Source organism: Rhinolophus hipposideros (assembly GCF_964194185.1).
Source record: "Rhinolophus hipposideros genome assembly, chromosome: 21".
Lineage (NCBI taxonomy): Eukaryota > Metazoa > Chordata > Mammalia > Chiroptera > Rhinolophidae > Rhinolophus > Rhinolophus hipposideros.
Window position 1 is genome coordinate 21,993,309 of NC_138067.1, and position 13,973 is coordinate 22,007,281.

General features: G+C 37.3%; 1 protein-coding gene across 2 annotated transcripts in view; it reads right to left on the reverse strand.

Moving 5' to 3' along the window:
* LOC308489440 (ATP-dependent RNA helicase DDX19A) overlaps positions 1-13,973 on the reverse strand; it is a gene marked incomplete at its 5' end in the record, with an annotated part of 45,601 nt that overhangs the window by 30,804 nt on the left and 824 nt on the right. The window contains 6 exons of one of the 2 annotated variants that reach the window (XM_081030543.1): positions 1,008-1,122; positions 1,693-1,795; positions 4,367-4,459; positions 4,790-4,925; positions 5,679-5,732; positions 6,603-6,651. In XM_081030543.1, the coding sequence (XP_080886669.1) occupies positions 1,008-1,122; positions 1,693-1,795; positions 4,367-4,459; positions 4,790-4,925; positions 5,679-5,732; positions 6,603-6,651 (550 nt within the window). The remainder of the gene's footprint in view (positions 1-1,007; positions 1,123-1,692; positions 1,796-4,366; positions 4,460-4,789; positions 4,926-5,678; positions 5,733-6,602; positions 6,652-13,973) is intronic. The other variant, XM_081030546.1, reaches the window with a different exon arrangement.

Sequence of the window (13,973 nt, forward strand, 5' to 3'; positions counted from 1 at the left end):
AACTGAAATCCAAACTGCAATATTTTAAATGTCTTATGATAATTTTTCACTAAGTTTTATTGTCTTACTTTTCTCTTCAGAAATGACTTCAAGTTGGCATTAGGACATTGAACGCAGAGTAGATTTCTGTGCGTCATAATGTCACAGGTTTGTGTTAAAGATCTATAGGACTCAACCAAACTTCCAACAAAATATAAATTACTTAAATATTGTCAGTTTGTTGTAAAACAAACAAAAGTAGAAAAGATGAATTAAAAAAAATTAAAATAAGCTCCTAGAGTTGTTATTATTGCCATGAATATTCTAGAACATTTTTGTTCTAATGGTATTAAAAAGAAATAAGGCAATTAAACAAATCCAGAATTTAGAACATTGTATAATCACCTGGTCCGGTGCGTTCAAAAAGTCAAATGTAATGATGTGGGGGAGGGAAATGTGAGGAGGGGGCTATTCTAGCTTGCAAGAAAACAGAGATATAATAACCAAATGCAATGCACATACACTGACTCGATCTTGGTTCAAAAACAGCCATAAAGAAACACTTCTGGGAAAAATTTAAATGGACTAGGTGTTAGTTATTAGAGAACCTGTTAATTATCTTGGTTGTGACGGTACTATGGGTATGCCGAAGAATGTCCTCATCATGAGATGCATAGTAAAGTATTTAGGAATAAGGAGCTACAATGTCTGCAATTTACTTTCATATGGTTCACCAAAAGTATATACATACATATACAAATGCAAGTGTTTTGATGTTTGCATTAATATTTTATAGAAAGGTTAGGATATCACTACGCACCTATTGTGTGTATTGAATGCACACACACACACAAAAAAGACAATAGTTTGTTTATGTAAAGTAAATATGGCAAAATGTGAAGTTTTCAAACCTAGGTGGACGGCACATGTATTCATTGTATTATTTCAACTACTACGTATATATTAAATTTTTCAAAATAAAAATAAGTTATTACATTAATGAGTTAGAATCACATATTCATACTCACATTTATTGCCTCGAACAGCATAAGCTAGTTTCAGTTCAGGGTAAAATTTACCCATCTGCTCAATCACTTTTCCCGTTTGAAGGGCGAGTTCATACGTTGGGGAGAGGCACAAACACTGATAGAAAAAGAATACAGAATGAGAATTCAAGACAATACGTCTTTTGCAATGGGGAATTATAATACCATTAGGATTTATTTATTCCTCCAACTGAGGCTGAGGGAAAGAATATATAAAGTACACACCATTGGATTCTTTAACCTGCAAAAATTGTAACTTAGAATTCTTGGGGAGTTAGAACTCTGGCTAGGTAAAGACACTTGAAAACATCTATTGACCACTGGAATACCAAAACCTACATGTAAGGATCTGAAATTCCATTTGGAGATTAGCTTCCTTTTTACTTTTTTAGAAAGTTCTCAACCTTCTAATGGCTAATAGTCGTAGATGAAGGAGGTTTTTCCTGCTAAAGGAGCCAAGCCTATCAGCAGTATCCCAGAACTGGACAACCATTGAAGGGGAAACAGGATTTTTATTGTTGCTAGAAGATAAATTGTGTTGTTTGTGCTCAACTTAAGGGGTCATAGTTTATGTAAAAAGGAATACAAAACATGGCTTTTAATCCATCCAATAGCATTTCCCTTCCAGCTACACTTTAGCAGAAAACCCAAATTCACAAGTCCTTACCTGGGGGTATCTGTTTGCAGGTTCTACTTGGCTGAGCATGGCCAACACAAAGGCAGCTGTTTTACCAGTACCCGACTGAGACTGGGCAATTAAGTTCTGCGGGCTGTACAAGAAAACAAACTGTTTAGGAGCTTAAATCTCAATTATCCTTTCAGTTAATAAAAATGAAAAGTAAAGCTTAAAGAGTATTCAGAATTTACAGGAGGCCCTGGATTCTGTAGCAGAGTTACATATGCTAGCTATATGTACAGAGCACTACAGAGAGATTTTTATGGTAGGATTTAAAGCACTCTTTATCTTTAATCTAGCCTTGACACAGCAGCCAGTGATTCTTATAAAATGTGAGTCTGCTTATATGACTTCTCTGCTCAAAAACCTCCCAATTACTCCTGATTTCATTCAGAGTTAAAGTTAAAAACCTTATAATGCCCTTGTGGGGGTGCAAAAAATAACTTTCCTCCCACCTTCTAAGTTCTTCTAGCTGGGATAATACTCAACATGAGACAGATTGACAAGAGCAAATGCCCCAGATTTTTTACAGATGTTCATTCGGAGGTGCCAAAAAATATGAAACCTGAACACACATTGTGCAGTTGAGTTTTATATGTCATTTTGGACAAAGCAGAAGAGTGGCAGAGGTCTGGGCTTTCAAAGGAAAGGTAGGCAACTCACAGGTAGACAGAAAGCGTAAACATGTGGCAAACAAATTCTTGCTGGGCCACCCAGAAACAATGGGACATAGAAGGAAGTTCAACAAACAAGCTTTGCTAGATTTCTCCCTGTCTGCAACATTTAGTTTATATTATGCTACGGTGAGTTTCCCTTCCTTTAAACAGGTTTTCTATCTGAATTCCTTTAGGCAGATAAGGGGGAAGGTCTAAGGTTCTTTCTCAGTCTTTTGTTTCTTAATAACCAGCTTAAAATCAATATCCCAAGAGGCAAAATCCCCCTCACATTACAAGGTCGTACCCTGATCTGGCTCCCCATTACCTCTCTGCTCTCATCTCCTACACCTTCTCCCTTACGTACTTCACCCCACCACAATAGCCCCAATACTGCTATGAAAACATGCTAGCCATGCTCCCCTCTTAGATCTTCTGCATCTGCTGTAAGCTCCTTGGGACACTTGTCCCCAGATGACATGTCAACTCTCTCCTTCAAGCCTTTGCTCAGACATCACCTACTTGATGAGATTCCTTTCCTAACCACTTGATTTAAAACTGCAACCTACGTTGAAATGCCTTAAAAAACAAGATGTATTGGTAGATAAATATGTGATAAAGTATAGTAAAATGTTAGTGGTAGAATCTAGGTGGTGGGTATTTGGGTGTTCACTGTAAAATCCTTTCAACTTTGTTGTATGTTTGAAAATTTTTATAATAAAATGTTGGGAATAAAATTGCATTCAGGTCTTTAGTATTCCCAATCTTGCCCATCATGTTCTCCTTAGTACTTCTCACCTTTTAGAAAAACTTTATTGAGATAGAAATCAGATACCATATGATTCACCAATTTAACATGTATAATTCAGTGGTTTTTGACATATTAATTTTTAAAAATTATAAAATATATAACATAAATCTTTCCATTTTTAAGTGTACAATTCAGTGGTAGATATTTACAGTCTATCACCTTTTAACATATTACATATTTTATTTATTTATTATTTATTTTTTAAATTTATTTTTAAGAATACTCCAACACTCCAAACTAGAATGTAAGCTCCTTGTGGGCAGTAATTTTGGTCTGCTTTGTTCACTAATGTATCCAAGAGCCTAGAATATTATCTGTTACAAACCAGGCACTCAATAAATATTTGTTAATGAAGAAAGGGTACTAGATAATTCTCTCATGTCTTTTGTTACATTGGCATCTAAAAATGAACATCTATGAAAGCATCAAGATCCATAAATACAAATGACTTATGAGAAACAATCTAATAAATCTTCCATTTATTCATCTTAAGAATGCTCAAAGTTTCAAGTTAAAGGTTAAATGCAGTGTAATTTTACATAATCATATATAACATAGGGATAGATTTTTATAAAAAGTTTGTCATGCTCTAGAACCTTGTTACTCTAAATAGTGGTGACAGCTGCAGCAGCAGCAGCATATGGAAGTTTACTAGAAATGGTGAACTTCAGTCCCCACCCTCAAATATAATGAAATCAGAATTTGCATTTTATTAAATTCCTGAGATTCATATACTATGAAACTGTGAGAAGCACTGCACCAGAAAGCAGCCTTAGTAAGTGTACTGTTCTGGTCTCCTAGAACCTTGTTTGGTTTTTGCCTGCTATATTCAACACAATCAATTTTGTATATCTATATAATGAAATCATGGTGTATGTGAATGATATAAATGTATATTTACCAACATAGAAAGAGGATCATAGAATTTTAAAAAAGCATTTAAACATTTTATATTATTCCATTTTTTAAGAAAGTATATGTCTATACACATTTATATAGAAAAAAGCCTAGAAGTCTCTATTCCAAATATTAATAGTGTGTGGGGGAGGGAGATTACAAATGACTTATTTTTTTCTCATTTTTCATTGTTTCCTAACTTTTCTAAAATGAGCATATAATACTAGTATAGTTTTTGAAAATAATAAAGGTTTTTAAAAAGTAGAAAATTAAAAATGGGACAGAGTCCTGTCAGGGCACATACGGTTCAGCAAGCATCATGGGTAACGCGTTCTCTTGTATCTTGGATGGTCGGTTGAAGCCCATGGCATAGACTCCCTGGAGAAGCTGTGGTTTGCTAGAAAAAGAGTTAACAATGAAAGCCAATCTCTTTGATTGAGGAAAGAAGCCAAATATCTGGGAGATTTTTTTCTCTCTTTTTAACTGCTGTTGCATACAGTTTATAACTGATAATACTTGAACTGTGCTAAGCACAATGTGTAAGTGCAGATAAAATTTTTCTAGATTACCTGGAAATTTTAATAGCCCAAAGCAGCTAATTTTTATTTTATTAAACTTGTGTTAGCTAAAAATGTTCTGCTGTGATAAAAAAAATAATAAAAAGATAATAGGCCTACATGGCTATCTAAACACAAAGGGGAGAGTCAGAAAGCAAACAGATACTCACAGCCGAAGCTCCTCAAAGGACTTCACTGAGTAGAGGGGAGAGTTTGGATCCCGTTGCAGGACTTCTACTTGGTTTGTATTATCGACCAGGTTGTTTCTGATCATCTTATTGAGTAATGACTGAGCAGCTCTGTCCTCTGTCCAAAAAAAGACAGCAAAGAATTTTAAAAGTCAATGAAATCCATCATGAGCTCATTTGAATTCAAATGCCATTGGTGTTTTAAGCAAAAACATTTGTACTGGGACTTCTAATTCAAGGTATATCATAGTTTTGATTTATAAATATAGTAATTGTACTGTTTGTTAAAATCGTTTGTTTTATTAAAGACAAAGGTTATGACTTTCATATCATCCACATGGGCCTCATGCCTCATATTCTTCTTCAGAACTCTATTCCTAACAACCCTCCTTTCCTGAGGTTATCTATCCTTCCTATCTAGACCCAAATATCTACTCCCCAATTTGCACTCAATATAAACTTAAAATGATTAGCTTAACAAACATATTACAATGTAAAAAAAAAAAAAAAGTCTGTATCTTGATATCATATAAGCTGTTCGCATCTTGTTATTCATGTTAAATGTGTCAAAACATCATTAGGTTTAATTTTATTAGACAATGGGGATGCAACTTAAATTTATTTTATAATGCCCTGTATAAGATATTCATAAGGAATATTTCCGGCTGCTGCTGAAGTTCATCAGTGTTCAAAGTAAAATTTCTCTAAAATGTAAACAATTAGAATTCCTCACCAATGACTATGTTGAATTTCTATTAGCACTGTGACTCCCATTAAAGTCAAGCCAAGTTGGGTGTGAAAATGAAGCCTCTTAACAATCCATTCTCTTAGACTGTAGAACCTTACGTATATAGCTCTCAGGCTGTATTACCTTTCTCTTCTTCGTCTGTCTTCTCTGCATTAGCATTGGTCTTGACAACAGCACCTTTATCAGACACAAAGTGGCTGTCATTCAAAATCACATCCTATACCCAACAGCTGAGACAATTCAAGTCTATGAGACAGAAACAATGAGGAAACCAAGCCATGATAAAAACATGTTATTGTTCCTAAATAAACAAAGGTATGAACACTGTTGCTTATATTTTAATCCTTTCCTATTTGGAGTCCTCTCACCGTACCTCAAAAATTAATGTTGATTTCCCTCACAGCATCAATACTTATGAAATATTATAGGAAGATGATTATAGAAGTCAATGATCAGAAATCACCTTGATGCTCAATAGAGGAATATCTATGCAAATAAAATTTCATCAATATATGAATTCAATAATGCCATTAAGATTCTATGTATATAAATTGATTAATAGAAATGTATATTCAAACAATGTTGTAGTTATCAAAATACATACAGAAAACAGATTGTACGTGAATTCAGAGTGAGGTGAATGTTACAGTTCCACTCCCACCCCCACCCATAAAATTAAGTACATCATCAAAAACTGAAAATCTTAGATTTTTGGTACATGGTTTCAGAATAATTACAATAGGTTAACTCTCAGGTTCTCATCTCAAATTGAGAAATATTTTTAAAAACAACAAATAATCTTTGGCAGTATAGTGTCATGGTTAGTAATAAATATAATAATTTATAATCCAATTAGGCATCCTCACATTTACATTAAGCACAATATAAAACACAACAATTCAGTTTGTTGATTTCCAAATCTAATTACTGCCAGTATGTGCCAGCCTCATGTCTAGTACATTTATAATATTTTTCAAGATAGTTATGTCAAAACAGAAATACTAAAATAAATCAAGTTTGTTTTCAAACTAGCTTTTAGTTACTCACCATTGGCATCTGGTTTGATTTTCTCTTCCTTAAGATGCAAGTTGCTCAACTAAATGGAGAATTATGGAGGGGGGGGGAAAGAAAGTGTTAGGAAAATTACTTAAAAGATTTTGAATCAACAGAGCCACCCCAATGAAGCTGGGGAGAAATCAGCCATTCTCAAGACCTATTCATTAGGTTGTTCTGCTAGGCTCCTTTTGTTTACTAAATGAGTGAGAATAAACAAACTTTCCCATAAATACAGCAGTAGAAAAAAGTGGGTTACACGATAGCTAAAAATCCTAATCATAATCCCTAAATTCCTAATTACAATCTCTAGAGAGAATTATAATTTGTGAGTTTGCTTAATGCTCTGATTATAAAGACTCAGTAGAATATCATTTGAATTGTCACTCTCTCATATTCCAAACAAGAGGAAATTTAAAGAGATATTGGAAAATGCATCAGTTATGTTGCAGGATGTCTGAGCTACACGACCACAGTATACCAATATACGCAGCCTCACTTTCAGGTTGCCTTGTGCTGGACATCTGGTATTTTAAATTGGGAACAGCCTGGAGCATCGAGGCACACTGTAATCAAAATATCCAGCAGGCTGAAGTAGGAACAGAGAGGAAGGCAGAGAGCAAAGAGACATTTCAAAGGAAGAATTACCAGGACTTTGATCAAACACTGTAAATTAGGGATATCCTGGCAGGAATTATCTGTACCATTAGAATGAAGACACCTTTTTAGGTAAAATACCTTTTGTCAATTATACCTCAATAAAGCTGGGGGGGGGGGAAGGGAAATACCGTAAAGACTGGAGATATTTTTATTTTTAATTAATCTTTGAATCTAGCACAAAGCAGGTGTTTTAATCATAAAATATTAAGTGGGGCCTAAGACATTACCTAATACAGGGTAAAACAATGAAAATCACCACAATCAAATGGCTCTTTTTTTTTTTCTTAAAGTTTATTGGGGTGATAATTGTTAATAAAGTTACATAGATTTCAGGTGTACAATTCTGTATTACATCATCTAAAAATCACATTTTGTGTTCACCACCCATAGTCAGTTCTCCTTCCATCACCATATATGTAAACAAATGGCTATTTCTTAAAATACCACCCACACAGTTACTTTTATTTTTATTTTTATTTTATTGGGAAATATTGGGGAACAGTGTGTTTCTCCAGGGCCCATCAGCTGCAAGTCATTGTCCTTCAATCTAGTTGTGGAGGGCGCAGCTCAGCTCCAAGTCCAGTCGTCGTTTTCAATCATAGTTCCAGGGGGCGCAGCCCACCATCCCATGCAGGAATTGAACCGGTAATCTTGTTGTTGAGAGCTTACGCTCTAATCAACTGAGCCCTCTGGCCAACAGAGCCATCCAGCCGCCTCTCCCGGGGCTCAGCAGCAGCTGTTGTTTTCAATCTAGTTGTGGAGGGCACAGCTCACTGGCCCATGTGGGAATCGAACCGGCAACCCTCTTGTTCAGAGCTCGCACTCTTCTCTAATCAACTGAGCCATCCGGCCAACCCAACACACAGGTTCTTGAGGTTCATTTCTGTCTTTTCTCTTAAGTCCAAGAAGGGGAAAAGAGGAGGGAGGAATTGAAAAATTGTTGTTTAGGGTGGTTAGTTAGGGATGGAAAAACCTCACTTCTACTGATGGAAACTGAAAAGGGAGTTTCCGATGTCTGTTTGCTTTGGTTTTGCGGTAGAGGGAAGCAGCTGGAGAAATTGGCAAGATAGGAAATTTGCAAAAAAGGAAGTCATCACAGAGCAGTAAAAATTCTTCATTAATTCTGAAGGATAGAACTAATAGGTACTGAGTATGAAGCAACCAGCACAGTGCATGATACATACTAATATGTGTTCAATATATTTCGTTCTTCACTAAAGCATTCCTCCTCCACATCCTGCCAATGAATCTAGTTTAAGTCTAGTAGTACTCAAGGCTGTTAAAAAAAAAAGAGAAACAGACTGACTGATTCATTGGCAGTATTTACAAGAGTGACGTTAATAGTACTCACTCCTGGTGTGATAAATACTACCTAAACGATAAGGCTGAGGTATAAATGAGTTAGAAATATCCATTCCGTACAGCATTTTAATATTCAATGGTAAAAAGACAAACCGTTCTTTTGTTGATACATTGTTCAAATGGAAGTTAACAGAGTAAATAAAATAATAGTTAAATTAACTAAAATGCAATGTGTAGTAAAAGTTGATAGCAACAATGTAAATGAAACAGATATTTTGATTATAATGTATCATAATTCTGGAAAGGTTCCAGCAGAATCTAAAAATATACTCAGCCCTCCCTTGGCTTATAAGGATCTCAAAGCCCATAAGGCAAAAGCATCAGAACAGTGAAGTTTGTATTACCCCACGCAAGGTGCGTGAGTGAGCTGAACACTGAAACTTAGGTTGAAAGCACAGTTAGTTACCTTCCTTTGCTCTATTTATTTGGACCAAAAATGAGAAACCAATTTCTCTTGCAACTTCATCAGAAATTATTTTGAAATTCAGAAAATTAACCAAAAGGCAAAAAAGCAAAAACATCCACCTTATAATACCCACATTTTTTCAGTGCCCTTCATTAATATTTCAGTTTTTAAGATATGTTAAAATAATTGAAAATTACAAAGTTACACATTGCATTTTATTCAAAAGCCACTTGAGAAAGGATTCTTGAGACAGAAGGAAGATTTAATGTTAAGTGAACTATACTGAATAGGGATTGCCTTAGGCAAAATGGTGAAGTAAGAGTCTTAATTTACTTACTCCATTAGTTTTCTAATCTGTTTACTATCCTCTAAATTGAAATCTCCGATGGAGCAGAGCCGCTGGGGAATGAGGAAATAAATATAGACTCTAATAATTTTCTTATCTAACATGAATAAGAAATGAAGCTTAATGAATATTTAAAATTCAGTAACTTTGCAAGGTACACGTCATAGTCACCTGTCATGCAATGCCTGTGGGGATCCTCAGTAGGAGTTCTATAAAGGTAGAGGGTAACAGAGGTGTCTTTACTTATTTGTCCAGTTTTAGAATATTGTGATCTATTATGACTTACCTGTGCATGGTTAAGTAGATTCACAGATTTTATACAGGTTCAATTAATCCGTACAATACGGATAAGTATTTAAAAGATTCCTGCAAAGAAACTGTGAATTATGGATAATAACAACAATAATAGCTATCACTTACATAGCACTTTTATCAGGCATGTCTATAACTCAGTGAGGTAGGAACTATAATTATCCCAATTTTACAGATGTGGAAACTGAGGCACAGAAACATTAAGCAATAATGAGGGATCCAGAATACAAATCCGACTCTGGCTACAAAGTCTGAGATCTTAACCTCTACACAATAGTTCCTCTCAAGAGATAACCTCAAGGAAAATAATAACCTAAGGATGATATAATGGTGTGGCTGCTTTGGAAAACAGCCTGGCAGTTTCTCAGAAATTAAACGCAGAGTTACTATCTAAAATCCAGCAATGCCACTTCTAGATATATACTCAAGAGAACTGAAAATATATGTCCACGGGAAAAAAACTTGTACATGAAATGATCGTGGCAATATTATTCATAACAGCCAAAAAGTAGAAATACTCCAAATGCTCATCAGTGGACATGATGAATGGATAAATAAAATGTGGTACATCTATGCACTGGACTATTGTACTATTTGGCAATAAAGAGGGGTGATACTGACACCTGCTGTGACACGATGAACCTTCAACTCACTTGCTAAGTGAGAGGAGCCAGACACAGAAGACCGCATATTGTATGACTGCATGCACATGAACTGTCCTGAAGAGGCAGATCCAAGGACACAAAGTAGATTAGTGGTTGCCTAGGGCTGGAAGGTTGGAGGGAAATGGGGAGCAACAGCATACAGGGTCTCTTTCTGAGGTGATAGAAAGGTTCTAAAACTGTGGTGGCGGCGGCACAACTCTGTGAATATACCAAAAACCAGAGAACTGTAAGTTTTAAACGAATAAATTGTGTGCTACGTAATTATCTCAATAAAGCTGTTATGTAGAAGATAATAGGGCAAAACCCCGTCATAATGCTCTAAAAATAGGGTGCCAAGATTCAGTTTTGTAAAATATAGGGTTTTTTTGTTGTAAGATAAATAAAATGGCTAGTATAGACCTGCTACAAATGACAAGAGCTAATCATATTATACCTGAATTTTTATTAGACAGGATGATATTAGGAGTTTCTGTTCTTTTTTTTGTTTACCCTGGGTTTTGTTGATTAATAGTTACAGTACTGTTCTTGAGCTGGTTCACATGCATATGGTCAGCTGGGGCCTAGGGTGGGATTCTATTCTATCTTAAAGATAATTCTAACAATGCTAATGCAAGCGAAAAAGAAAACGACAAAGCTACCTACTCCTAACAAACTCTTAGATAATTAATAGGTTAAGAGACTGATTTGACAAGAAGTGAATAAAAAAAATTCAAAACTTGGGACGGGCCCAGTGGCTCAGGCGGTTAGAGCTCCATGCTCCTAACTCTGGAGGCTGCCGGTTCGATTCCCACACGGGCCCGTGGGTTCTCAACCACAAGGTTGCCGGTTCAACTCCTCGACTCCCGCAACGGATGGTGGGCTGCACCTCCTGCAATTAGCAACGGCAACTGGACCTGGACTTGAGCTGTGCCCTCCACAACTAAGACTGAAAGGACAACAACTTGACTTGGAAAAAAGTCCTGGAAGTCACACACTGTTCCCCAATAAAAGTCCTGTTCCCTTTCCCCAATAAAACCTTAAAAAACAAAAAAGACATAGACTATTTCTATCACCCTAAAAAACTCCTTCTTAAAAAAAAATTCAAAACTATTAAAACTACTTGAAATATATATTCATATACAATGGATAATGATATGTTTTTTTTTCTAAGTATATATTGTGCCTTGAGATATTAGCTAAAGCCAGCACAGGAAGCACAATAAAACATTGTTTATTTTATCTTTATCTCAGCTTTTATTTTGTGTGTGTCTTCCAACCTACAATTCTACACCCTGCCATGCTATTAACCACATGATAGGGCAAAATAAGATGTTTCTGGAAATGCAACAAAAAAGTTTACTTCCGACACACCTCCAGAAAGCTGATGAATGGCTCTACCAAATCAAGAAAGATGAAGAGAGGGGATAGAGAAAGGAGGGAATACAATACAACAGAAGAGGAGAGAATCCCCAGAATGAAGGCAAAGGGAAATTTGCCCTGTACCCGTCTGTCCCCCCAAAATCATTGTGCTTTGAACATAGGGGGGAACTAGTTCAATATGCAGCAGGCTAAAAGAACTGGGAAAAGTGGAATTGATAAACTACTTGCTGTGTCTCTACATCCTGAGATAGACAACTACCGTGTTTCCCCGAAAATAAGACCAGGTCTTATATTAATTTTTGCTCCAAAAGACGCATTAGGGCTTATGTTCAGGGGATGTCATCCTGAAAAATCATGCTAGGGCTTATTTTCTAGGAAACATGGTAGTGAAACCGGAGGCCAAACAAGTCCAAGGCTCTTGCTGCCTCTCAGCCAACAGACCACTCATCCAATAGACCACTCAGCCAATAGACCGACACAGGAATTGAGTCATAGAATAAGCTTTTATTATCAGAGCACTTATGGTCTGAGAAGGAAGCGGGGCGGGTTAACATCACCAAAAACTACTTTAACATTCTCAGTCCGGCTGTGGGTATTTAAAGGAAAATCTAGGTGTTCTTCCAGAAGCTACAGTGATATTCTCTGGTGGAATCAAGAACCCAAGAACAATGATGGGACTAGCCTGGAAAGAATGCTGGACAGTTGAGATTGTGATCAATAAGCCTAACAGTCAGCGTAAAAAACAGGGAACTGGGTGGGACAGGGGACATTCTGAGCTCCAGCCACAGGGGGTTGATCTATTGTTAATAAGCTATAGGTAAGTCAAGGAAAGGTGAGGCCAAGGTCAGGAGAGGCCCTTACTATGGGGTGCCAATCGGGCCCTGTTTTACTAGCAAAGAGCTTGGGGTTGAATTTGGTGATAAGTCCAGAGAATACAAAGCAAACACACATGGCAATTACAAATTTCAAGGAAAAACAAAAAGTTTTACAGGAAAGTGAAAATACTCATAAATTACTAATATAAACTTGAAATACTGGTGTAACTAAAATATAATGAAAAGATAAGGAATGGGAAGGTGCGCTTGTGTGGTGGGATGGAGGAAAGAGTCAAAAATCAATAAATACCTAGAGCTGCAAATTCAAGAAGTAGCAAAACAAGCATGTTATTTAGGGAACAAAGTCAATATTGTAAATCAGTTTCAAGAGAAACAGCAGTTGTCTCTGGTAAGAAAAAAAATTGGTGGTGTTGGTGGGAACCAGTTTTTTAAAGTTTTGACTCTGAACTATGTGCATATTACTTATTGTTAGGCCATATTTGGGCCAGGAGCAGAAACCTTTTTATCCTAAAAGCCATCTGTCGTGCGGGGTGTCCGGTGGGGCGGCCTGCGGGGTCTCTGCTCCCGCTCCCCACATAAGAACGCAGGACAGGGTGAGGCCAAAAAGGAACACCCAGGGGGCCATAGGTAGGGAAGTCAAACCACTATGGTCTCACTGGAGGCTGGGTTTACACGACGTGCGACCTGCTGTCCGCTTTGCCGCCAACCGACCAACTGTCCTCGACTCTCCTTACTCCCCTTCAGTCTCCTCCTTCACTCTCCTCGGCTCCCCTCCGTAGCCAAGGCAGTTATATCAGTGACCAATGGCTTGATGGCTACAGCTGACGGCCATCCACTATCCGAGCCAGCACCTCTCCACATGAGGCCGAGAGCCTGGAAACTGCTTTCTGGGGCTCTGTCCCCACACCATCTCTGTCTTGCTTTGTCTTTTGTACCTGCTGACTTGCGTTTGTCTCCTGGGGGCTTAGGATCAGCAGGCTTGGGGGCTAGAATGTGGAACCTGGGGGCTTGGTCGTACCCTGAACCCCCCCGAAGCACCGAAGGGTGAGTAGCCTCGTTTTCCCGCGCCTATAAAACCCCCTACCCTTTTGCTCAGGGAGTTTATGGTCTTCTCCAGCCTGACCTCCCGCAGCTCAAACACGCCAAATAAATTCTGATAGACCAATTTTGGTCTCCCGAGACTCATTCCTCCAGCCGTGCCTAACACTTATTTTTTATCAGTTATAGAAAACAAGACAAAGTCCTTGTTCTCCAGGAATTCACAGAAATAAGTACTAACAGAAGTTCAAAGCACTATCAGAACTGAGAATGCCTACGGGGAGAAATTAACTCTAGAAAGCAACGTTTCGCACGTTGTCTTGCCTCCTTAGGGCGTCAGGCCCGGAACAAAGTTAAGCAGATCAAGAGCGCGTTTACGGA